The sequence below is a fragment of the Crocodylus siamensis genome, chromosome 1 (genome assembly GCF_052110815.1).
Source record: "Crocodylus siamensis isolate JL-2025a chromosome 1, ASM5211081v1, whole genome shotgun sequence".
NCBI lineage: Eukaryota > Metazoa > Chordata > Crocodylia > Crocodylidae > Crocodylus > Crocodylus siamensis.
Window position 1 is genome coordinate 112,867,518 of NC_143395.1, and position 26,659 is coordinate 112,894,176.

The 26,659-nt window shown below is 44.2% G+C and overlaps 1 protein-coding gene across 10 annotated transcripts in view; it reads right to left on the reverse strand.

The window, feature by feature from the left end:
• Window positions 1-25,663, reverse strand: part of PLAGL1 (PLAG1 like zinc finger 1) — a 78,284-nt gene extending 52,621 nt beyond the window's left edge. For 2 of the 10 annotated variants that reach the window (XM_090040819.1, XM_090040887.1), the window contains exons 1-5: window positions 25,403-25,475; window positions 22,703-22,769; window positions 16,353-16,402; window positions 14,087-14,223; window positions 775-817 (exon numbers count right to left, since the gene is read on the reverse strand). In XM_090040819.1, the coding sequence (XP_089896945.1) occupies window positions 775-817; window positions 14,087-14,108 (65 nt within the window). In that variant the 5' untranslated portion in view covers window positions 14,109-14,223; window positions 16,353-16,402; window positions 22,703-22,769; window positions 25,403-25,475. Of the gene's footprint in view, window positions 1-774; window positions 818-14,086; window positions 14,224-16,352; window positions 16,403-22,702; window positions 22,770-25,402 lie in introns of those variants that run through there. The other 8 variants (XM_090040829.1, XM_090040838.1, XM_090040857.1 and 5 more) reach the window with 8 other exon arrangements.
• Window positions 25,664-26,659: the final 996 nt, after the last annotated feature.

Genomic DNA, 26,659 nt, shown 5'->3' on the forward strand with positions numbered 1-26,659 from the left:
AACTTTTTCTCTCCTCTCATTTACTCATAGTAATCTTACATGCTACTTTCAACAACTGCTGATAAAACTTTTTTAGACAGAAGTGCAATATTGAAGTCTCTGTAAATCTCCATCTGTTCTACTAATCAAGTGCCAGATTTTAACAACTTTAATCACAGTGGGTGCATCTACATGTGCAATTAACATGACATAATCAACTCTAAAACAGTTCTCACCAGAGAAAACTGCTCCCAGGTGCAGAGTTTACACATGTGCTCAGGAATGCCAGGGCAAAGCACCCCTGGGCTGGCAGGAGACCTAGGAAGTCAGCCCCAGGCTCTGGGTGGCCGTGTCAGGCAGCAGAGGGGCTGGCTAAGGCTCAAGAGTACTAAAGTGTGGGGCTAGGTGGTAGATAGCCCCTGTCACCATCTACACATGAGGTTTGGAAGAGTAAATTACTTCACCATAAATACTATTGTCCCCGACAGTACTATCCTATGACGGAGTTAATTAACTTACTGCATCCTAATATCAGCATGCATGTAGACTGATATTTTATTGCAGAGCAAATTAGTTAACTCTGTAGTAAAGCACATGTGTAGATGCACCCAAGTAGTACTTTACCACAAGAATCACTCCCCTAATTAATACAAGAATTCTGCAGAGGTCTTCTCAGAAATGCTAATTTAAAAAAGCAGACATGATATTCAAGATGAGGCATTCATTCTGAGTACACCTAAGTATTTTGCTAAAAAAGTAGTGCTAAAACTTACTGGGGGAAGGAAGTTTACTTACATAGAAGGTCTGTGGACATGTTTACAGAGCAGCCAAAAAAACCCTATATAAAAACAGTAAAAAAAAGAATCATCAGTTTTCTACATTAGCAATATACATATTTGGCACTGAAAGAAACAATCGTATGTACGGCCAACTGTAGAATCATAGTATTATAAGGACACATTTTTACTTTTTGATTTTGCTGCAGTTGAAAGAGCCCACACAAGGGACAATGTAAATTTAACATAGAACTTCAGTGTTATCTATAAATAGTTGCTCCATTCTTTATGAGACAGATGGATTTTTTCTGAAGTGATTTAACAGGGAAATAGTTTTCTATTCTGGAGAGAGAGAGTAACCATTTTTTATTCACTAACTTTGATTCTTTCTTTAATTTCCAAAAAGTTAACCAATGTTACTCACCATACACTGTTCACTCACTGAAAACTGGTATGCAAAAGCATTCCTTAATGCCCCTACTTTTACACCTTAACTGCTATTTTTTGCCTCAGAGACTTTAGCCAGAGGCTACAAAAGTCAAAAGAACAGACATGGACACTTCCTGTAGCACTACAAAAATGTTCCTGGATTAAACAAATTTTTCTGTAGCACTGTATTTTATAGTACTAAATGCAACATTTGTCCAGTGCACCATATTTCTACATGTCTCTCACTCTCCCAGTATCCAACAGTATCCATCTGCCCACCCTTCTAGAAGCAGCCTGCTTCTCCCTAAGACTAAACTGTCAGTCAGTGCAGGACTGAGACTGGGATCGGCTTGGCCCATGGTCTAGTCTCACACTTACTGATAACCCATGCCCAGGGAGTTGCAGCCCTGCTTGCCAGGTGTGGGAAGCACAGAGCCACTGGGCAAAGCCACTCCTTATCACTTTCTGGCTGGAAAGCATCCCATTTAATGCCTCCGCAGCACCATTATAGCACTTCAGATAAAGAGCTCTGTACCTAGCTCTGCTCTATCAGTGCCTAGTACCACTATATTTTTAGTGCTGGGGCACTTGTAGTGTAGAGCCACAAGAGTATGTCTGTCCATGGCCTGAACCTGGTTTTCCTACGCCTAGTTTTAGAGGCTTCCCACAGGCAAAACTAAAGGGATCTGGCTAAAGCAGGATCAGGCCCTTTTGTCTGCAATTTCATAATATTTTTGCATATTTCTAGTATGCTGCTAAACCTTGTTCATCTTGACATCTCGTACTTCTCTTCCTGAATAACCACCTGTGCTTCTTGTCTGAAATACAGATTATAAATGCTCTGGGACATAGACTGTTTTTTAGATTTATCTGTACAGTGTTTAGTGCAATGGGGCCCTGATCCTTGGATAGTGTTTCCTGGTGGTATATAATACAATAATAAATCAACATTAGGTAGGAAGAGGTGAAACTAGTTGAAAGGGTTCAGTCTGAAAACACCAAATCAGATGCAGCAATCCTCTGCAAGCCACAGGGTCACTTGTCAGCAGGCCAGATGCTGATGTGATCATTTTGGTATGCTCTGCACAGGACTCAGACCTTTCAGTGAGTGAATGAGACCCAATTATAGGGTGCAATCCTGTCCTTTATGAAGCCAATGAGGTTTACTCATTAGCTTAAGATACATCCAAAATGTCACCCTTATTTTTAAAAAACAAGTAAGTTACTACTAACCTATTTCTAATTCAGTTGTTTTGGAGTAAGGGAAATATTTTTTTCACCTTAAAGAAGCAGAGTGAGGGAAAGTGACAGCAGAAGAGGATAAGGATGGATGGAAAAAAGAGCAGCAGGGATGGGATGGAAATAGGCACAAAGAGAAGGAGGAAGTGGCAAGAATGAACATGAAGAGAATCGTGAGGCAGGAAAAACAGTAAAAAGAGAAGTAGAGTACATTTAAACCAGCTGAACCAAAACACTAAGAAAACAAAAACAAATAAAAATCCCATGTAAAAGGAAACTAAAACTACCCCAGAGAACTTATGGCTGACAATCACTATGTTGTTGCTGGAAGCCATAACTCGTTCCTGGCTGCCAGGAAACCAAGGGTGATGCCAAAGAAGGCAGCGCTTTCCTGACACCCTGGGAAGAAGCACTTCTCCCAGACTAGCTGACAATGACAGAAACTAGATGGACAGCACAGACTCTAGAAGTGTGCCCATGTGACAGCTCTGAAATGAAGCAAAGAGAAGATGTCCTTAGAGCAAAGAGCCCTTTCCTCTGATGGCTATGGAACCCCCCCTTGACCCTGCACTTCACAAAATACATCTTTGACAAAAAGTAATATTTTTAAACTGCCCTCAGGCAGAATTCTGTTTCACTCAATTGATGGCCAAAGTGCAGCTTGTAACTGTCTCTCATTTATCCAACTATTGTGTAGGAGCAATTCATTCTACTGCGTCTCTGGAGTATGATCAATGGTCTTATAATAGGGGCACTTATGTGCCTAGAGGGTGTAGCAGAATTGCTCCTACACTTTAGTTGTATACCTCAGAGTCAATCGTGAGCTGCACATTGGTTGCCCGCTAGGTGAAATAGACGTTTGCCTTTTAAGTCTAGTTACCCTGTTGCTTCCTGTGAATTACAAAGGCATGGCAGATAAGTATAGATTTAGGCTAGGGACAGACATTAAACATAAACCAGTTTAAGTGATCAGAAATTGGTTTAACTCTGTAACAGAACAGATGTTCAGTGCACATAAACCAGTTTGAAAATGGCTGAAATGGGTTTGAGATAAACCTGGTTGAATGTAGTATCAAACTTAACTGATTTGGCTCAAACTGATTTATGCAAAGTCTGTCCCAGATCCCTTGCTGGTTTACATTAAATCAGACTCCCCCAGCATCCTGGCAATATCTCTGGGCTGGGTGGGGCTGGCTGCTCCCCTCTGCTCCCTGGCTGCAGCTCCAGCAGAGACTACAGGCATCTGCCTGGCTTCTGCCTCTCCCCCGCCAGGCGGGGATTTGGCCGTCCCCTCTGCCTTACACAGATGCACAGCATTAGCTAGCAGACCACATGCTTGCTATGGTCCATGCTGTGGCAGACAAGACAAAGCAGAATCAACAGGTAGCTGGTAATATCCCTCTGTTGTTTTCTTCATGGGGCAATAAACACTGAGTTAGGGTTGATAAATGCTGTGTTATCAATTACATGCTGGACTGGTCAGGAGTGCGGGGAACCCCTCCCTAATCAGAGAGTTCTGCTGGGGCCTGGCCATACCCCCCCCAGATCAACACTGTGGGAGGGAAGGTAGGGATGCTCTACCGCCCGCCGCCCCCTCCCCCCCAGCTTCTATTGTGCCTGCATTTTTTAAGCCCAGGGGATGTCAGTTTGGTTAACTGGTTTAGCCTAGCCAAGTTAGACTAACTTGCAAAGATTGAATCAATTCAGGCTCAGGCTTTTTGAATGTCTGTCCCTAGCCTTAGAGTAGGTAGCACAGGAAGGGAAAAAATAAAGTTTATGGGTGGCTACTGAAAGGGGAACAAGGATTTAATGCACAGGAGTCCTCGCTGAGAAGGACTGCACATCCCAAAGTGCCCCTCCCTACTCCCCGTCCTGGTTTCTGCCCTGCTTGGAAAATGTTCATGACCTGTCAGTAACCTACTAAAGTAGCCATATGGAGCTGGTTACACACTTACTGACTGTGTAAGAAAGTCACAGGATAGTTTATACCACTCCCTCTAATGGTCAGAATAACCAAAAAACATATTCTAATAAACCTGCCGCTGCACTAGATTTCACCTCTCTCCTAAGCCGGAAAATATAGCTTTCTTTTTTTTCCCCATCAGAATTATAGTATCTCTCTCTCCATTATCTTGCTTCTGTACTGCAGCTATTTGCATTGATTTCCCTAGGCCATAATAGAATTTCTTTTTCCGTCCCTTGTCTCTTTTGACCATCCTGGAAATGTTTGTATTTGGCTGTATTCTAGCACATACAGTTCCTGAACTGCTGAATTCATAAAAAGGAAGGAACATCACAGCAAAATAGAAATGGTTTAAGTATTAACATGGTTCTAATGAGGAAAAAATATACAGGGCCAAATTCTGCCTTAATGGAAGCCCCATGCATGCCTCCAACATGGGATTTGGCCCTAGTTAACTAGAATCCAAGATTTTTTTTTCCAGTGAATCCTGCTGCATGCTGTTGTGCATTGTGTATCTATTATATGTAGCATCTGTTATTTGAGGATTTATACACCTAAAACATGGACTCATAAATTACCAGAAAAGAATACAATGCCTCCCTTCAGTATGTTGGACTACAGAAACCCAAGCAGACACTCTAATTTCATTTCTGTTTGCAAAGAAATTGATCTTCATGAGGTAGAAAATGAAAAAGTAAAGAACAACAAACCCAAATTTAGAAAGTTGGTTTGTTGACATGGCAGAACTTGCCTCATATGGAAATCTTATTTAAAAATGTCAAAACTAAAGAATTTCATGTGCTATGGAAGGATCATATCTCTTATGGAAAGGATCGTGCAGAGGTACATCATGCAGATCTACAATTTGGTTTCTCTGATATATTTACTATGCATAGGTTCTGTAGTAGTTTCACAATATTCTTTTAAAATAAAAATATTGCAGCTGAGGAAGTCACTTTACCACCAATTTAAAGCCACCCTTAAAAATGAGGATGGTGTGACTGGCAAGCAGTACCAAATATTTCCAGATTTTGCTCACCACAGAAGTAAGATCAGGAGATTTCAACTGGCTTCCATAAACCACTGGATCAATGGGCTCTGTTCTGATCAAGCTTTCCCAGGCTGGCAGCCTTAGAGAGAAAGCCCATGAAGACCAAATTTCTGTCCCCTGTACTGACGAATGCAACTCATCCACAGTGTCACCACAGTGGCAAACATGCCCTGCTTGTTAGATTTATCAGTGTAATTTTAGCTAAAAATATTGAGAAACAGAAACAACTTTTTTAAAAATAAAGTACCATGGGTGTCCTAAGTTCCCCCTGTTCTGAGATGCAAATCTGTTCCTCCCACCAACACCTTGTATTGCTCCAAGGGTATTCTGTTCTGATCATCAGCAAGATATCTAAGGCTGAAGATGGCAGGCTCCTTCTCATTCCCACTGCCCAGATAAAGACAGAGGCCTTATAGAATCAAGTTTTAAAATATTGATATTAAAAGCAAATTAAATGGCAAATACAAGAGCAAGATAGCCTCAACGGCCAGCGACAAACATTCAAAAAGCCTAAACCTGAATTGATTCAATCTTTGCAGGCTAACCTGGCTAGTCTAAACCAGTTTGTAACTGCCCAGACATTACAGAAATGCAGGCACATACCTGCAGCGGCTCATCCTGGAAGCCAGAGGACACTAGAGCAGCCCTCCCTTCCCTTCTGCAGTGCTGGAATCTGTGAATCTATCTGTCTGATTAGGGAGGGATGCCCCACCACCAGCGCAGCAGGCAGCTGCTAAACAGCTGCAGACACAGTTGCTAACAGTGTTTATAAGCCCTAATTCAGTGTTTATCAGCTCATTAAGAAACCAACAGCCTCTCTCCATTAGTTCAAGCTCTTCTTAAACAGTTTGTTCAAGGAAGAACATTACCAGCTACCTGTTGATTCTGTCTTTGTCCCATCTCCCACAGCAGCATATGGTCTGCTAGCTAATAAGCATTCAGATTCAAAATGAATATGTGCAGAGGAGATGGGGATCCACACTTAGCAGGGGGAAGCCAGGCAGATGCCTGCAGTCTCTGCTGGAGCTGCCGCCAGGGAGCAGAGAGGAGGGGCCAGCTCTGCTGTGGAGCAGAGAACACCGCCCAGTCCAGAGAGCATGCCCAGATGCTGTGCGAGTCTAGTTTAACTTAAACAGCAAGGGGCTGGGGCAGACATTGCATAAACCAGCTTGACCTAAATTAGCCAAGTCTGATACTACATTCAACCAGGCTTATCTTAAACCAGTTTCAGCCATTTTCAAACCGGTTTATGTGCACTGAACATCTACTGTTACAGGTTTAAACCAGTTTCTGATCAGTTAAACCTATTTATGTGTAATGTCTGTCCCTAGCCAGCATGAAATTAAACAGTCAGGGAGCTACATAAGAAAAGAAAATGGATACATCTAATTGACAAAATACTACTAAATGTCAATTTGATTATTTCCTCCCAACTTTAAGTTTACATGCTAAAAAGCCCAGCTCCCCGAATCCACAAAATGATATTAAAGGAAGGGTGGTCCAATGTTTAGGACAGCTCAGGACACCTGAGTCTATCTTCTGCTTCTTCCAGTTACCTTAGACAAGCCACTCTTCATCTCTGTGCTTGGGTTTCTAATTTAGGAATTCTTACACCTTCTGCCTGCCTTGATGGGACATGGACTGTCTTTCATTATGACTCTTTGCAGCACCTAATACAATGAGGCCCTGATCCTGGTCTGAGCCTCAAGTTACTACCGTAACATATATTAGCAACAAATCTTTTTTAAGTTGAGAAAACATGGTATAATGAATGTGGTATAAAGAGAGCAAAGTCTCAAAAATAATTCTAAGGACACTTCAAACCAGAGATGCTCAGCCTCCAGCATGCAGGACTCCCCATAGGTCAGGAAATTTGATGGCGGGGGAGCAGTAACACTTAATACTGCCACCCCTTCCAACTGCCAAAATTCCAAGCCCTGCACAATGGGTCAGAGCTGGCTGACAACCCTTCCTCTGCATGAACAGATGAGGGTCGGGCCATGCCCCCTCTCCATGCACAGCTGGTTCAGGACTGGGCCATGCTCCTTCTCCCCACCCATGAGTCCAGGCTATGCCCCCTTCCCCCTGCATGGTTGGGTCACACCCTCCCTCCACATGGGACTAGATCAGAGCTGGATTAGGCCAGGCTGCACCCCACCTCCTTCTGTACAGCCAGATGGGGCCCCACCACACCTGCCCTGAGTACCAGATTGGGCCCTCAGGCCAGATCCAGCCCACAAACAAACCAGGCACTACCCATCCAGTCCACTGGACAAAGAAGTTGAGCACCATGCTTTAAACTGTGTATGGAACATGACAATATAATGTCAGGACTGCTGTCAAGTACAACATATAAAAAGCACCCAGGGGCTGACCCCAAATGCTTTACACAGGCAAAACTTCCATCAGACTCAAAAGCAGGCACCCCATTTCATCCTGCAAGGTGCTCAGTACTCTGATCCTGATATAGCAAAGCATATATGGTCATGGTTAATTTAAACAGTACCCTCTCACCCTTCTCTGGAATAGGACCACATGTGCTATGCTTAAATGCTTTGCTGAGTCAGGGCTTGGGTGCTCAGTGACTTGCCAGATTCAAGGAGGAATATTGTGCATGCATATTTTGTAATCAAAGAAACTAAGAATTAAATCTTCCTAGAGTGTGCAAGTTTTTAAATTCCTAAGGACTCATAGACATTCCTCAAATAATTGTATTTGAAGGCAGTGGAGGGCACGAAAATCTCCATTTTATCATGAGGATGCTGAAGCACCAGTTGAAATTCTGGGTTGAACTAGAACAAAGCAAATGTAAAACCCATTTGTATGAAATCATGTGAAAAAGGATCTTCCTGGGTTACGTCCTTCCTCAGTGCATTGACTAAACTATTTCAGTGTGTGGGATTTGAATCTGAATGCTCATTTTGGGAATAGGGGGAGGGGTAGCCTTCAGAAATTGACTCAATCGAATTTGGCAACACAGAAAAAAAGAAGAGGAGGGAATATTGTTCGTCTCTCCACACCACTGTACTCCCCTTAAGCGGACCTATGCAAAAAGGCCAAAATGTCTCCTGGAGCTAAACAGTGGTTTTACAAAAAACTTGGCTCTAACATTGTCTTCTTTCATTTTCCTACAGAGCTCACTACAAAGAAAACAAACACTAGAAGCTGCCAAATTTCCAAATGTGAGGATTCAAGCTATAGCAAAGGACAGCGAAAGAGAAACAGATATCTGGGTACTATTACACACTAGATCTCTCTCACCTTTGGCCTAAAAAGGCAATCTAGGTATACTTAACAGTGACTTCTACAGCAGAATTAATTATAAGAAATCTTAAAAATTAGTTTGTCTTCTGTAAACCAGCATGCTAATGTTAACATTGTTTAAATTATTTTAGAAACTCACAATTTTAAATGCTTGCTTAGTACACCACACATGCATAACACAACATACAGCAATGAATTTCCTCCCATTTTTTATGTTCTTGCAGTGTCACTGTTAAAAAAAAAAAATATCCATATGGTTTTGTAGGACATATACAAATTTATTGTATATTGCGGATGGCTTTAATACTGAAGCAGTTTATATCTACCTGTAGCGGGGCCCAAACTAAGACAATTACCGAAGTAATTTGAAGGAAATCTCAGGATAGCAATACCCACTAAAGCATCTTATTCAGGATCAGGGCTAAGCAAAGATTTATAGCTAGATTTCAACATCTAGAAATAAGAAACAACAGTGACTTGTCAATTTTTTATAAACTGTCAGGATTCTTAACAGGCAATCCTAATTAGGGTAAATGACCTCCATTACATCTCTTATCACTTTTCTGAAAGCTCTTGACTTTCTCAAAATTCCCACTGAAGTATAAAGGCCCCTGCTTTCAATTATTCATGCACTGTCTGCTGAATGGAATATATAATTTAGGACTGGCTTCTAAGAGAGGTTTACATTCCTAATTCCATTCTTAATAAAGGTACTAACCTATGAAATTATTCAAGTCTAACACACTTTCCTTTTGAAGTTATTAAGGAATAAGTGATTAGCACTTTGGTCTACAATATTAGAACAGCAGTTTTCTAGATCAATATAAAAATACTTTTGAATGTGCCATGAAAAAGGTGTTATAATTAAATTCTCTTGAGCTTTATCTATGCTGGCATTTTTCAGGAAATTCCTTATCATTGAATTACTTCTAGTTAAGCTCCCCTGGAAGTAGCAACAACAACAAAGGAAAAAAATCATATATTTTACCACCATGTCATCTAGACCTGCTGTGAATCAGACTGGCCAACATAACAGTAAAAACACCTCAGCATTCTTGCTATTGTGACCAACTGGGCCACAATTTTTTCTTAAAGGAAAAAAACGTGAGCATAGATCCAGCCTATTACTGACTGAATATATTACAGAAGCAGAGGGCAAACTGTAAAACTACTTTACTGAATTTGAAATCAGTAATGATTCATTCTTCTGGAACTGAACTGAAATTTGTGAAGTTAGCTTTTCTCCAAAGCAGAAAGAATCAAAATACAATTTCTCCCCAGTATAATTTTAAGAGTGTGTATTCTATGCTTAGAATGATTCAGAAATATATATAACTTATCCCACCTGCCTCTGGGCATGCTGCCCCACCTCTCTTTCCTGCCATGCCTTGTTGTTAAATGATTATGGTCTTATTTAGGTGGGAGGCTGCCCTTTTAATGCCCTGTTCTCCTGGGCTTATGTATGCAGCTCCAGCCACCCCTGTACTGCATCCCAAGCCTCACAGATATTTCTAACAGCTGTGCTCTGCTCCAGCTCAAGGCCAGGCCCAACTCAGCACAGTGTTAGGCCTCTCACATTCTGCCCTATTACAGGCCACACTTGTACTACCTCTCTCTCGCTGAGGCCCCTCTCACTCCACTGCCTCTCACACAGTTTCTCTCATACTGCCCCTTGCAGGGCCACACTCATGCCGCCCCTCCTCTTCCCCAGGGCCACACTCACCCTGCCTTCACCCAAAGAGTCTTTGAGGTTGTTTCTTTGCACTCCCCGGCCAACAAGCATGCAGCCTCTTGGGCACCTCCTGCTACCCTCATCCAAGCGAGTGCTGGGCAGTTCACCAAACACTGGTCTGACTCTGCCTCTGGTCTCTCACCAGGTCACTCACTCAGCTGCTCTCAGTCAAGGGCTCCTGACTCACCCTGTTGTTTACTTGCGGCTCTTCCTCAGCCACCCCACCCAATTGGCCTCCAACCCACCTGTGGCCTCAGGCACCCAAAGGCTTACCTGGACCTAACTCAGCCTGCATGTTAGCAGGACCTACCGTCAAGCATCCTACTCACCGGGACCCACTTCACGCTCCTTCCCCACAAGGCCTCATCTCCAGCCCTCATGTTCGCAGGGTCTCACTCAACTCACTCACTCAACCCCTCTCAACTCACCCCTCTCTCCCAGGCCACCCAAGTCCCACCCCACTCTAGTGCAGACTGTTAGGTGCCCTTCTGCACCCCAATCTAAACCTCCACACCCACTGAGGCACATATTCTGCCCCCTATGCTGGGTCCTGGGGTCAAACCCCTCCCCCCCCAGGCTCAGGTGCCACTCATGGGCATGCCTGGCCCACCATTCTCACTCTTCCGGATCTTGTACCTTACCCAGGCTCAGGTGGCCACAACCATGCCTGGCCCCACTATCCACTGCGGGGTCTTGCACCCCACATGGGCTCAGGTGCCACACTGGGGTGTGCCTCTGGTGTTAAATAGCCCACCCAAAAGCGGGGGCTGGGTTTAAGGCTTCCCTCTTCACCTTTCACTGGGGACGTAACTTGTCTGGCATTTCCTGGGGGCTCCCACGCCACTAGGAACCCCACCAGACCACTCTTCTCTGGCAGGGTGAAGTTTCAAGTCATGCCCAGGACCAGGAGCCTCCTTGCCATCCCCATTAGCCCCTAGTTGTTGCAGGAGCAGCAGCTCCACTGGGAGATGTTCCTTCCATGGCATCAAGCAGCAAACTGCTGCCCCTCACTCTGCTGGCCTGGATCTAAAATAGCCACTCATCAGAGCTAGTGCAACACCTGCCACCAGCTCTTAAAGTGGCAGACACCTGATGTGTTCTGCCACCCACCTCCCCCCTTAAACTGGAGGCTTTTCCAGGCTGCTCCACAAGCAAGTTCCCATGAAGCTTGTAACAGCCCCAGAGCGGCAAACACCCCACTGGTGCTCCTCCACAATTTCATAAACGCATACACACACAAATCTCAATTCCTCAGGCTATGTCTGCCCCTGACTAACAAGAATTATACACATAGCCAACAATTCTTTGGCTATTTTCTTCCTTTTCTTCAAGTTTTGCATACAAGATAAGTGCGGCAGTATGATAAAACTAAAATGAAAAAAATGAGTCTTGTAAATAGCTGATGGATGGATACTGTACTGATACTGGGTGAAAATTCAGTACAATTCCCTGTTCCTCAGAGAACAGAAATAAAATTCAAAATGAGGAATTTGTAAGTATCTAAAGTTAATTTCTCACTTCCCTGAATTGAAGGCTAGTAATACAGACATAAGCAGACTCTTTTGCCATTTCTGGCCAAGATTTTTTTACAAGGACCACATTCCATCTGGATTCCGAACCAATGTAAAGAGGTTCCTTATACCTCTGATGGAACAGGATGCCATAATACAAAATTAAATGGGAAATAATCATCATCCTAGTTTCACAGTGTGAAAATTTAACACTTGCTCTTTCATCTTGCACAATAACAAAGATACACTCTTCTGCAAGGCAAACAAAACTGAAGCTGAATTAAATAAAAGAAGGCTGGCTCTTGTCTGCAAGTTTCTCCTTTCAAAGCTGGGGCATGTGGAAGGCATTTCGAAATCTGAGTCTCCTTGCTTTGTAATAACAAGGCTTAGACTATAGAGAGCTCTGTAAGAACTGGGAAAGGAAGAGGGATGTTCACTATATGTTGCCATAGAACGAAGGTGCTGAAGAGTAAAAGTGACAATCAGTTTCCATGTCCATGTAGAGCTGGAATCTTGAAATGTGATTCAGTCATTATTTATTCAACAATCAATCATTATTTATTCAATAATCAATAGCACAGAAAAGTGTCAAATGTCCATTCCTTCAGTGGTCACAGAAAGGTGGCCCTGAGGCATTCTTATAGGATACATCTATTTATATGTCATTTTAGGAATAATAATTATTATTACTGTTAGTAGTAGTACTAACAGTTAGGGAAGTACTACTACTACTACTAACAGTAATAATAATAATTATTTATTAATTAATTAATAATTAATATGCCACATTCTAGTACCTGTAGATACTGTCTATGAGGTAGATACAGTTACTAGAAAGTGGCTCATTAGACTAATCAACTGTGCAGTAATTGCTGCACATGTGTAGACAATGATGCTTTACTGCACAGTCAATTAGTCTAATGCACAGTAAAGTGTCTCATGTAGATGTACCCAGTGTTGGTGCTCAGTTTTAAATGAGGTTGAAACTGGGGGGGGAAATTTTTTTAAAAATATTAGAATTGGCCAAAAGAGAGAGAGAATGTGCACGTGCATGTAAGAGAGCAAGAGAACAAAAATTATTCTAGAATAATCCCATTTTTCAGGGCTGAAAATGGATGGATTTTACATTGTTTGGAAATACTTTGTGAATCACCTAATACATTTTTTGCTACAAGCCTACTGAAAGTTATTGAACATTTTTATTTACCAGAAAACAGTGTTTTCAGTAAATGGGAAAATGCCAGTAATTGTTTCAGTATGATTTCCTATAGAAAGCTATTTAAAATTTTAATAAGAAATGAGGGAAAATTTTAAAAAGTTGAACATGGAATTTCATTCTCAACTTAAACGTTCTGAAGAGCTCTGTTAAAGTCACAGTTTTGGCTCATACAATCATTCATTTAACCCTAATATGTCATGCCTTGTGTTCTATTCATACAAGCTGCTTTGCACTGGGAAAACACTAATATGAATGGGTCTCTGAGTGAGTGCTGAGGTCTAAATTTGCAAAAAAATAGTGCCTTAACATAAACGCACAGTGGTAAATATAAGAATGTTGTATTTAAAAAAAGAGATTCAAAGGTGAAAGGTAGAGTTAAACCTCACTGAAAATGCTGAAAAAGTGATCCTTTATTTAAGATAGAGCAGGACTTTAGGTATTACTGCCCCTGGACACCTCAACAGCTGATGAGTAAAACTGACTTAGTCTCTAACTGAAACTAGTCCTTTTAGTGGTTCCCACCATTGAGTAACTTCAGTCTATTACCACTGTTATTCACTGGTGGGGATCGGTGATACCAAGAAGAATCATTATCAGCTTCACAAAGCAGCTACCAAAATACATACTTCACTGAAAAAACACCAGGAGTAAGTATCTTTGAAACAAAATATTGGAATTTCTGTTTCATAGGATATTTTGAAAAATTTGGTTTTGCTCCTATTCAAAATCAAACCATGTCATGAAATACGGAATTTTTTAGCAAATCAGAAATTCCAACAGTTAGCCTACTCTAGTCAAAACATACTGACTACTAGTCTTTAAACCATGGGTGCCCATGTGAAACCTGGAGCTGAAATTAGTCCAGAATTGTACAATATGTCTTAACAGTCTAAGTAATCTATAATAAAAGAGATGCCACTCACCAGGCACTTGAAATGTCATCATATATGTTCCACCTCCACCAACGCAGAGTGTTGTACACTAGGACCTAAAGATGATAGCCTCAGATAGTTCCAGAAGGCTCTCCTATGCAAAGTGTGGCCTGCAGATTTCTGCCAAACTGTCAATGAAGACTTTAGTTAGACAAAGTTCATGCTCCTTTTTAAGTCAATTACTTGTAGAGTCTTCTTGTTAACAGCTTGATTCTTATTTAAGAATTCTTTTCTTTTTTTCTTTATTTTTCACTCATGATTTCACTTGTTAGATAATGAACAAGATATTAAAAAACCTTCCTTCAATAGAAATGTACCTGCTACTGTATCTTAAAATGCTCCAGTCTTGATTTTCAGGTTCTGAGAACCCAGAGAATAAGTCAGAATCTTTAAAAAAACAGACCCTATATGGCTGTTAAATATGGAGCAGGCATTAACTCCAATAAATGTTACCATATTTATTCAATTACAGAGCAAGGTTTTTTTTCCCATTTAACATGGGGGAAAAAAAGCCCCATGTCTTAGAGTCAAGTATGAGACTACAGTGGGGGGAAGGGAGGCAGTAGATGCGGCTGCAGCTGTGGCCCCAACCCTGGGGCTGAGGCAGCAGAGAGGCAGGCACAAGGGGGCAAGCAGCAGTGCAGGGAAGATGGTGGGAGGGCACAGGCAGCAGGGAGCATGTTTCTTGATCCTTTCACTGCCTGCTTCCCACATTGCCTACCCCCTACCACCTGCCTTTCACTACTCCCCTTACTGTCTGCCCCTCCCCACTTCTCCCCACTGCCTGACCCCTGCTTTCACTGCTGTAGTTGTTGGGAGACTAATTTAAGATGACCCTCCAATAATTAGATTCTATACATGGAAAATGATAACGAATTTATAAATTTTCCATGTATATTATCTAATTTTGGGGTCATCTTTAGTTCAGGGTAGTCTTGGATTTGGGCAATTATGGTTATTTAAGTGTCAGCTTATATTGATATGATTGCTTTATCTGTGTTTTACAAATGCCTCCAGACCTACTTGCACTTGAAGTTCACGCTTTTCCTGGTCAATAGCTAATCCAGGGCTTTGCTGAAAGTGCCAGGTGGAAGGGCCTTGAAGAAGTTGTTTTATTTCTGTTCAATCACACACATCCCCTTTCCAGAACATTCTCATACCAAGAGCAGCAATAAAACATTGTGGTTACAGAAATAGCTCTCTCAACATCTGTAAAGCCATACTTTAGCTCTTTACTTGGATGAGCATGGTCATCACTATGTGGCAGTAACTCAGAAGCTAAGTCCTTGGGTCTAGTTACTAAGGGCAGTTGTTGTACATTGCACTGTTTGTGAGGGCTGATCAGTTAACTGTTTATCAGTATGAACCTTCACTAATATCTCTGAGAGCATATGAAGCAGGAGGTTCCCCTGAACCAGGAAGCCCTCTCCAGCTGGTTCTTCTCAGCTCCCTAACCACAATGAACCAGCAACACACCAGCCTTCAGATCAGGCTATAGGTTCTTTCAGAAGACCCACTGACTGGTAAATTTACCAAGATGGGTATTAAAAGTAGCAGAAGGGTGCCACAATGTATTGCCTATGTTAACCCAAAACAGCCTGCCTTGCTAGAAGGTGCTGGTCCCAACAGGAAAGAGTTAAAGGGGATTCTGCTTGCTCCCTACAGAAGGCAACTGATTATCCCCACCTAGATATGAGGAAGACAGGAGGCATATTTGTATCCTGGGGCTCATCAAGCAGTAGCTGAGTTTAGGGAGAAGGTTTGACGTAGCGATGTTTACTTAATATTCTATTATTTATATGCAAAAACAAGCTCTAAGAAAAGGGGAAGGAGTTTGGACTTTCTATGCTCCTTGATTATGTAGTGTAGTACTTTACTTTATCTGTCTTCCCAGAAAATTATTTGATCCAGCCCCTGCCCCACATCAGGGTTGACTGTCTTGTTCATATATTCCTCCTTTTGTCTGGATTTCCGAGAAGTGGGAGGAATGGAAAATTTTGTGCTTTTTTTTTTAAATTCACGGCTAAGTTTGGCATTGAATAAGTGAGCACTGTGTCTACATTTATAGCATAAGGAAGGGGTATCATGCCTGCATTCCAACCATTTGCATGGGTTGAACTTAGTTTCCCAAAACCGATGGAAGTAGAAGGCCATGAAAAGTAATTAAGGAGACCCAGGGAATTAAAGCATTCTCTGCTTCTCAACAAACTTCTTTCAGCTTTATAATCAGGGTTTGAAAACCCAATGGACTACTTACCTAGCAAGAGCAGAAACTGCTCCAGCTGAAATCGGTCACTGACAAACCTTCTGAAGGAAGGAAAACAATAGGATGATTTAAACTGCTTATTTGATAGACAAAAGCACAGTTAGTTTTTCTAGTTAGTATACGAGCAAAGCAGCTAGAGTTGCCCCCATTTTTTTCTTGATTGGGGAAGACAGAGTAGAGAAGCCCTTGAACAGCTAACTGAAGAGGAAGCAATAGCAGATCCACATCCTCTTAACATAGGTTTACAGCGGATATGACATACGTGGATATACTGGATACAGCAAATATGTAAGAACTCCAAAAAGAGCTAAAGGAATGGGGATGGGAGAGCTTGAATTGATAGAATACATATTTATTTGGCAAGGGAGTGATGATATGACAGTGCAAGACAAAGTGTGACAGTACAGCTATCTTTACTAAGTCTATTAGCTCAGGTGAATACATCATGAAAATCTTACAAGCCCTTCTTTGTTTCAGTCTGACTTATTACAGTTTATCATTTCTTCTAATAATAACGGCTTAGTAGATTTCAAAGATGCCTCTAGTTCATGCTTCAGGCAGTACAGATAGAATATTGAGTTTGCATTAAAAACAGCTGTAACATGGATTTAAGTTAAACTTCTCAAGTTCATGGCTTGAGATAAAAAGTCTCTAGTTTTTTTGTTCAATGCTCCCACTGTGGTTTTCCATCTTTTTTCTAATCCAACTTCAATTTTCCTTCCTACTGCCTGAGCACTTTTTCCCTCCTGCTTTAACTATTCTTATTCTTTGATACTTCTTTGTCCTTTTTCTGCTTCTATCCTTTTTTTCTCATTTCATTCCAAATTGTTGTTCTGCAACTTTTTTCTTCTATTTTATACCCATTTTGGATCTCTGTGCACAAAGAATCACAATTCCATACCTGTGGACATTATTCATTTATTGCTTTAGGTACAGAGTTGGTATCCACTTTGGGATAGGTCAGAATAAATTCTAGTAACCTTGAGATGCCTGCAATTTTTGAATATGGGATTGTAATAGTGGTCTGATTCTTACTGATAAGACAAGACATTACTTGGGTAGTCTTTCTGTCAAGACACAGAGATTATAATTTTAAATTTTGTACTTGTCTGGAGATTGAATGATAAATAAACATTTCACCACTAAAATTTAGCCACCTCTGAGATGCAGGAGACCAGCAATGTCAGCAACTGGTACGTAACAGCTGGACTAAGGAAAGTCTAGCCAAACACATCAAGCCAAAAATTTTTAAAGGATATTTAACAATCACAAAGAGCAGGCAAGACTTCTCATGAAGTTTTATCTGAAAGAGCTGACTGACTGGAATTCCTGCAGAGATGCCCTCATGCTAAAATGTAACTCCGCCACATTATGAGGAGGCACTGAGCGGCCTGGTTCACAATGGGTGTACAGTAAGAGCCTGTCTGTTTCATCCCTTGCCAAATCACTAACTGGCTGGAGGTGTTTGCCAGTAACAGCTATCTTGGTGGCTCTCATTTAAACTTAAGTACATGTGGCTTAGTACAACTAACTCACTTCAATTTAAATAATGATGTGCTTCAGGCTTGGGAAGCCTGAAAAAATGTACTACTGGGTAAAAGGGCTTGGAACCTTACTGTGTGTCAACTGTACTGCATTAACTGGGCTTGGGAACTTATCACATGTCAGCTGCTTTGTGATGACTGCACAATACTACTCTGTGGCAAGTAGAACTTAAATCTTAATAGTGTGGCGCTCAGTGCAAACTAGTGCTACACTGCCACAAATTAGCTTTCATTTGCTGTGGTATAAAAGCAGACATACTGGGTGCATCTACATATGTGGTTTATTGTGAACTGACTAATTAGCTCTGTGGTAAAGTATTAATTAACTCTGCCATAAAATATTACTGTTGGGGACAGTACTATCTTATGGCAGAGTCATTTACTGTGCTGCAATGTATGTGCAGATGATGACTGGGACAGCAGCACTTTAAGCTGGGACAGAGCAGCTGGTTTGGGGGGGTCAGCCACATAGCTCATAGTTTTGGCACTCTCATGCCTTACCCAGCCCCTCCACCACCTGATGCCATGACCCGATGCCATGACTGCTGCCAAGCTGAGGCTGTTCTGCCCCAGATCAAAGTGTTGCCGTCCCAGGTGCACATGTAGATGCTGCACCCAGGAGCAGTATGCTCCGGAGTTTATCACATCACATTAATTGCATGTGTAGATACACCCACTGGCAGTTACCATAGAGTCACTGAAGTATAATAAAGCCCTGATCCTTTCTACCTTGTGTTACATATATCCATATCCTTAGAGCTCTAGATTTAGGCAAAAAACATGGTAGCACAGAACTATTCCAGTGGCAGTCAATCACCTCTTTGAAAAAAAGATATTAAGGTTTTAAGATATTTGAAAGTAGGATGGAATTAACTTTTCTAAATTTATTGTGCAGACATACACTAAGCAACTGATAACTACATTTCCTTCAGAATGACTATATTCACCAGAAAGCCAGTTCCTAGAAACCAGTTAGAATTTTAAACCAAGATTTTCAAAGCTTCCTAATAATGCTGGAAATTCAATTCCTGTTAAAATTGATGGCAATAGCAATGAAAATCCTCAAACCAGCTTTTGAAAACATTCTGCTCAAAGCCCAACAGCTTGGGAGGCAGGTCTCAAATGTGAATAAAACTAGTAGTCACAAGCCCATATTCTGCCTATTTAAGGCAACCAAAGGAGACCTCATCACAACAGATTATGCAGAGGTCCTGCTGGGTTCCTATTTGGAGGGCAGAGGAAGGGAGTTAATATAGCCCTCCCCTGAGCATTGTATATGAAAGCACAGACATATGTTTATCCCCAATTCCCAGTTACACAATAATATCAGAACCTTAGCTTTTATTGACAATATTTAGCACTGTTAGTTGTGCCTGTGACTTCATGACTAGTGATGTGATGTCTGCCTAAGACTGTTCACAGTCTACACCTGAGAGAAGAACAGCTAGGCTGAAACTGGGATAAGAAGGCAGAATCTGGCCGACAAGGATGGGCTTAAGTATCTATTTGCAAGACTGTCTCCCTCAGGTGGAGTTTAGACAAACCGCAGCAGTGGTGCCCAGTACCCTGCAGACTGGATGAGTGGTGCCAGATCAGTCTGTGGGCTGGATCAAATCCATGGGCCCAATCCCACTGTGTGATAATAATGTGCCCAGGGCCCGATCCCACCACATGGCAGTAGCCCATGTAGATCCCAATGCAGCCACATCTCAATGGCCTTCCCATGGCCCAATGTAGCCACACAGGGGCTGCGTCTGATCTCTCCACATAGGGCCTAATCCAACTGCATAGGGCTTAAAAATTTGGCAGTTAATTGACACTGCTCCCCTACCGCCATATTTCTGGACCCAGGGGGAGCCCTGCAGGTTGGATGATATGGCTCCAAGGGCTAGATTTGGCCTGCAGGCCAAGGATTGAGCATCCCTGTGCTTCAGTGTTCCTCTCTGGTCTTTCAAATCTGTTGGTCAGATTTGGAAGGGGAAAAAAACAAAGGTCCTTTCCCAAACATTCAATCACCCATAGGTCCAAAATGAGGTGCCACTAACTGTGAGGTTCTGTGATACTCTTCCTTATGCTTTGGTTGCAGTATCTGAACAAGCAACGCATTGACATGAATAGAGCAGTTACTCTTTCAGACTGTCTGCCAGCAGGCATCACTATATTGGTTTATCCTTGTTTGATGTTTTCAAGCTTCTCTTGATTGAAAGTTTTCTTTAATGGAAGTTAAGATTCTATAAGTTGTGTTGGGTCACTGACCCAGTGTAACCTACCTCAATTTGAGCCTTATTGTGACCTACTACTAGCTGCTTTGGGTTGACTGCACAATACTACGGATACAAATACATACAGTTTACTCTCTGGTTCTATTTGCCCTACCTAGCTCTTCAGTGGCAGAACACTTGAACTCTAGCTCTGACAGCTCCTCAAATATCTTACTGTACCTTTCTCAAACTGAAATTAAAGCAGGAGAAAATATACAATGATAATCAAGGCAGTGTGTCTCTAATGGCCACTGCTGCGCTCCACTATAACTAGAAACCAAAGCATAGCAAAACAATCTGGAAGCCTGGAATGATGCAAGAAGTATTTGGAATGACATGAATCTCTACCTCAAGTTGTTCCTGGGATAGAGTCCACTAAAATGATGTTCTAGTTGAAATGAGGGGAAGAAGAACGTAGCAAGCAGACCTTAGAGAATCAACCTACACTCCCATCCCAGAGCCTGATCTTACCACTCGAGAAGGGGTCATGCTGAGAGATCTAGACAGAAGAAGCAGAGAGAAGAAACGAATAACAGGAGCCCACTCTATCTTAGATTGTCAAGCACTGTGGAGACCTGTCCCATTAAGGGACTCGCGTTGTATAAGGCAGCTGGAACTGAGACTCTGAACGAAGAAGGTCTACTGAGTACCTTGTTTAAGAGGAAGTGCCCTATTTACTTAAATCCAAGATGAGGTGCCCCCCCACACACACACACACATTGGGGGAAGCCCCTTGTCTTGGATTTCGGTAAGAGATGGGAGGGGGCAGGCAGATGCTGCAGCTGCTGCCTCTACCCCTCTCCCTCTCCCTCCCCCCCCGATTTTGTGTCTCTAGGATTGGCCTTCTTAGCCATCAATGGACTCTTTACAACCCTTTACCCATGGGAGTGATAATCCTTGATCACAGAGGATCACCACCACCAATAAGTCTTTGCCCCCTCCCACAGTCTCTACTGCCCTAACTGCCACAGTCCACAGCCCCAGGCCCTCTGCTCCCCACCAGCTTCCCCACCCCATCTTCCCTCACCCTGCAACCTCTGCCCCTGACTGCTGAAGCCACAGCAAGAGCAAGCATTAGGGTAGAGCAGAGATGGCAGGGGGCCTGAGGCTGCAAAGGAGATAGGCAGGAAAGCAGAGGCTGCAGGGGGAGACAGAGGCTGTGGGGGACTTAGATGGAGGTGGGGCGGGGAATAGAAATCCAAGGCTGGAGGTGGGGGGTAGGCACAGCAGGAGACAAGTGATGAGGGCAGACTGGTAGCAGAAGGTAAAGTCTGGGGGGCAAGGGTTAAGGGTCAAGCTGCTCATCTCCCCTCCAATGAGCCCTGCCTATGGGTAAAGCTGAGGGTTGGGATGGTATGCTCAGCCCTTAGCTTTATAGAAATTCTGGGGTGCAGAGCAGGTTATTGAACTAACAGGGAGTTAAAAATGACTGTCTTTGCAAGAGCGCATAAAACTGAGATATACTGGATTAGTGTTGATTTTAAAAAAGTACACATGTACTGTGCATGTCAAAAGTATCCACACTAGAAATGCTTATGCATGAAAAGACAGAAGTATACAGGACATTTTAACTTTCCATCTGACTGTAAAATGTGCAAACTTAAATCTACATAAAATTACATTGTTTTTCTTGGCAACTCCATTTGATCTAAGGCAGTGCCTAACCTTTTTACCCTATGGGCCAGATGGGTGGTGCCTGGTCCATGGCCTGAATCCAACCAGTGGTCTCAGTTCAGCATGCAGGGGGAGCCTGCCCTCAATCCTTCTGCGTGTAGGGAAGGAGCATGGCCCAGTCTCAATCTGCCCCTACAGGGCTTGGGAATTTGGCAGTGGGGGAGGGGTGGCAGTATTAATTGCCACTGCTTCCCCATCCTCAAATTTCCTGACCTGTGGGGAGCCCCACAGGCCAGATGCCATGGCTCCAAAGGCCAGGTCTGGCTTACGGGCTGACGGCTGAGTAACCCTGACCTAAGTCTCAGCTCAAAGTGCATGAGCCAGAGGTCCTTCTGGCCTTTAGGGAAAAAAGCATTCCCCTTCATTACTGGTATCAACTGTGGGCTTGAGCCATATACTTTTAGTATAGTTTCTAGTCTTCCCATTCATGCCATCTTCTATTTCTTACTCATGCAACACTATATATGATTTTAATGTATGTTACATATATGCAAGCTCTAAAGGTTCAAGCCTTTGTTTAAAAACCAGAGAGATGCCTTGAGACCACTCAAAAATTGGAACGACTTTGGCAACCAGCTTATGAAACAGTTTCATGATGGGCACTACAGTCATGTTCTGGGATCTTGCCTGGCTTCCAATAAGTTAACAAGAGGAATTCTGGCAAACTACACTAACTTAGTGTATAGGATAATTAAATATAGTCACTTACATCAGTGTAAAGCGAGTATAAAATACTACTGAAGAAGAATGGCAATATTCAACACTTACACTAGTGACTACACAAGAAGCAGGACAACTGAGAATGGGGCCCAAGGTCTTGATACAAGTTTTACAGCCATAAAGTATTTTGGGACTTAGTTACCTGTAAGACAACAACACTAGCTGGTCCACACCACTGCAACAAAGGCCTTTGAACTGGAGATTTCTCACTGAAAATGGGAGAGAACAGCTTTATGAAGGCATTAGAACTTGTTTCCTCCTCGTTCTGTCACAGCCTGGATTTGTTAGCCTTTTGGTTATCTTGCAAAGCCCATCTCCCCCACCCAGCTTTCTGAGAAGGGATGAGCTGAACAGGCTTGTGTTTGTTAATGTGGATACTTCTGTCATGGTGAGATAAAGAGTCCTGTATACTGTGCTAAGTACCTTAGATGTCATGTACCAAAAGCAGAGGATGATTACCACGTATTTTTCTAATCAGTCTAAATAAAATAGCCATGCAGTAGAATATGATATTATATTAATCCTTCCCAATCAAAGACACTTAATAATACTTAGTGGGTTTTTTACAAAATAATTTCAAAACATTCTACAAAAATAAAAATGCAAGTGGAGGAACTGAGGAACAGATTTTATATGTCCAAGCCATATGGAGCAGCATTAGTATTTGGAGTAGACTTTCAGTGTCCCAACTTCACCATCTCAGAAAAGGGAATGTTGTTCTTTCTTCTCACAGGTGTTAATATGCTGGATTACATACTTTTTAAAGAAAATATGTTTTATGAGGCAACTTCTATACTAAAAGGTCCGAGAGAAGATGATGAGTGCTAAAGACTTCCAAGAGAAAAACTAATGTCTTTAGCAACTTGGTACACAAATACTGGACCGGTTACTGCAGAGTCCTTCAATTGTAGCGGGGCTGCTTTAAATGAATGCAGATTTGATGAGAGTGGCAGAGGCAATCTTTGGCCCACAGCTGTTTTTAATGAAAACAAACAGCTCCCAGGTCAAAACACCAAGTTTCATGCTTTCAAGGGTGCTGCTCCAGAACATGTGTCAAAATACAGTTAGCTACTTCACATCCGTATTTATAGGATGCCCTGAAAATACGTTTACCATAGCAACATCTAAATAGTCAAGAAGCAAGTTAAAAAAAGAAGAAGAAAGAGCGAATGAGGAAAAACAATTCTGTAGCCTTTTTGTTCATAAAGTCAATGGGAGTTGGATTGGTCCCAAATACATTAGCCCATCCTGAGGCTTTTGTAAAAAGCAAAGAAGAAAGACAAGTGGAAAAACCTGGCTTGTGCCTGGATTCACATTCCACTGGGGGCAGAGGTTGAGGCTTGTGAAAAGTTTGGAGGGGGGGAACCTTCTAAAGGCGGATGCACGCGGTGTAATTTGCTTTCCTGTTGCTGCAGGCAATTTGTCTTGCCATAGGAGCCCTCTGCGACTACACAGAAAGGTGGTGCTTGGACAAGAAGGGAGAGTGCGTGTGTCCATGGAGGAGTGGCTGCACAGCAATTCATAGGGCTCCAGGAGCTAGAAAAGGGGATATTGTACTTAGTATAAACACCCCCACCCCCACCAAAACACTTCTAAAATGCTCTGCCTTTAGAAGGATGCTGCATGTTTTAGCCCTTAAGTTACCTATGTTCTACACCACTGATTCTCAACCAGGGCACCTTGAGAGCCTTTCAGCGGCACCACCAGGGGACCACGCCATGTTGACGCTGTTAGGTGTGCCACTGTGATTCACAAGCTAAACTCAGAGATTTCCAATAGGGATCCATAAGTCTTAAATATATGCCGACCTGCCCTGGTCTCTCTGAAATCTTAGCCAACAGAAGAATGACTATCGTTTTTCCACAAAGAAGCCAAGTTCAAAGAAAGAGCTGGCATTTCCAAGAGCCACCTAGAGCCTGATGATTCTCAGCTGGGGAAGCTGAGGCAGCAAGGGGAGCCTCAAGATTCCTCCTGGCATGCTGCACTCTGGGGTGCACCTATGTGACCCACAAGATAAGCCCAAAGGTTTCCAATGCGGGGGGAGGGGCTGACCTGGGGTGGCCTTTCCCAGCTCTCTGCAACAGGGAAAGGGCTCCAGAGCCTACAAAAGGAGGGAAAACTAGGTGCTGGCATTACCCAGGGGTCCTTCCAGACAAAGAATCACAGCAAATGAGGCTTGGAAGGGATCCTCAGGAAGTTACATCTAGTCCAACCCCCTCTCACAGCAGGACTGTCCCCAACTAGATCATCCCAGGCACAGCTTTGTCCACCCAGGTCTTACAGACCTCCAAGGGTGGCGACGGAGCAGCCTGTTTCAGTGCTTCATCACCCTCCTAGTGAGGAGATGTAAAACAAACAAACAACACCTCCCCCCACAACTAACCTAAACTTCTCTTGCTGCAACTGGACACCATCGCTCCTCAGTCTGCCATCTGCCCCCACTGAGAACAGTCCAGCTCCATCCTCTTTGCAACCCCACACCCCTTCAGGTAGTTGAAGCCCCCTCACTCGGGCTCCTCTTCTCCAGTAACGAAGCCCAATTCCCTCGGCCTCTCCACGTCCTCGCCGTTTTCACTGCCCTCCTCTGGAGTCCCTCCAACTTGCCCGCATCCTTTCTGTAGTGGGGGACCACCCGTCCCCCCGGACACCGGCCTCCAGATGTGGCCTCACCAGTGTGGAACAGGGGGAAGACGCGCTTCCCTGCAGCCCGGCGCGCGCGGGAGCAAGGGCTCAGCCCAAGTCCGGGGCGCTGCGGGACCCCCGGGGTCCGCGACCGAGGCGACGGCCCCAGGCTCTGCCCCGGCTGATGCTGCTGGCGGCCCTCGCCCGCGGCCCCGCTCACCTCCGCTCATGCCCCCGCGGCTGGCCGGCAAGGGGCGGTCGCCCTCCCTGCTGCCGGGCCGGGCTCCACCGCCGCCTTCTCCCCGGCTGCCTGCTCGGAGGCTCCTTCCCCGCCTCCCGCTCAGCTGGAGCTGCCCGGCCGCTCCTCCCCCGTGTGCCGCCGGCCGGGCGCGGGGGGAGCCGGGCGCTGCGTCTGGGCAGACGGGACATGGGAGCGGGGCTTGGGGGCAGCTGCTCGGACCTCTACAGCCTCCCCAGGCAGCCCCTCACTGCCCCTCTTCCTCCCTCTGACTCCTCACAGCTCCTCGAGGCAGCCCCTCACTGCCCTATTTCCTCCCCCTGACACCTCACGCTCCCCTAGACAGCCCCTCACTGCCCCTCTTCCTCCCCCTGACTCCTCACAGCCCCCCAGGCAGCCCCCTCTGCCCCAGACAGCCCCTCACTGCCCCTCTTCCTCCCCCTGACTCCTCACAGCCTCCCCCAGAGAGCCCCTTCTGCCCCACACAGCCCCTCACTGCCCCCCGCCCGGCAGCCCTCACTGACCACCCTCCCAACACACATAGCCCCCCACTGACCAGCCCCCCGCTGCCTTCTCCCCCAGACAGCTCCTCACTGGCCCTCCCTGCCCCAGGGGGACTGGTCCCCACTGAACCAGACAGCCCCCCACTGCCTACCCAACATGAACAACATGTGCCCCCAGAGGTTGGGGTGGGGAGGGGGGGCACAGCAACCACTGGCAGGCAGTGGTGGTGGTGGTGCGGCAGCAGCAAGCGGGGAGCTCCCACAGGCAGCGACATGGTGGTGGGGGTGGGGGTGGGAAGCATCAACCAGCAGTCAGGGACCACCGGAGGATGCCACAGGCAACATTAGTGGCAGTTTTCTCAGGGGGTGCACCGCCAACCTCGGGGTGCACGTGCACCTGCATGCACCAATGCCAGGGTGGCTATTCAACTGGATGCCTTTATGTCCTCTATTTTTCACCACTCAGCACCACCCACCAGCCACTGACACCACTGTAGCTGCCCGTGGGAGTTCCCCACTCAGCCCGCCCCTGCCAGCAACATTGCTGCAGCTGCCTGCAGGAACTCCCTGCTCCCCACTGCTGTCACCGCCTGCGGGAGCTCACCGTGCTCCCCTAGCCTCGGGAGGCACGTGACGTTCATGGTTGTGGAGACAGTTGCAGGAAATGCAATTGTCCTCTATTCCTGAGGTACCTCAATGGCCACCCTAACAGACAGCCCCCGCTGACCTGCCCAGC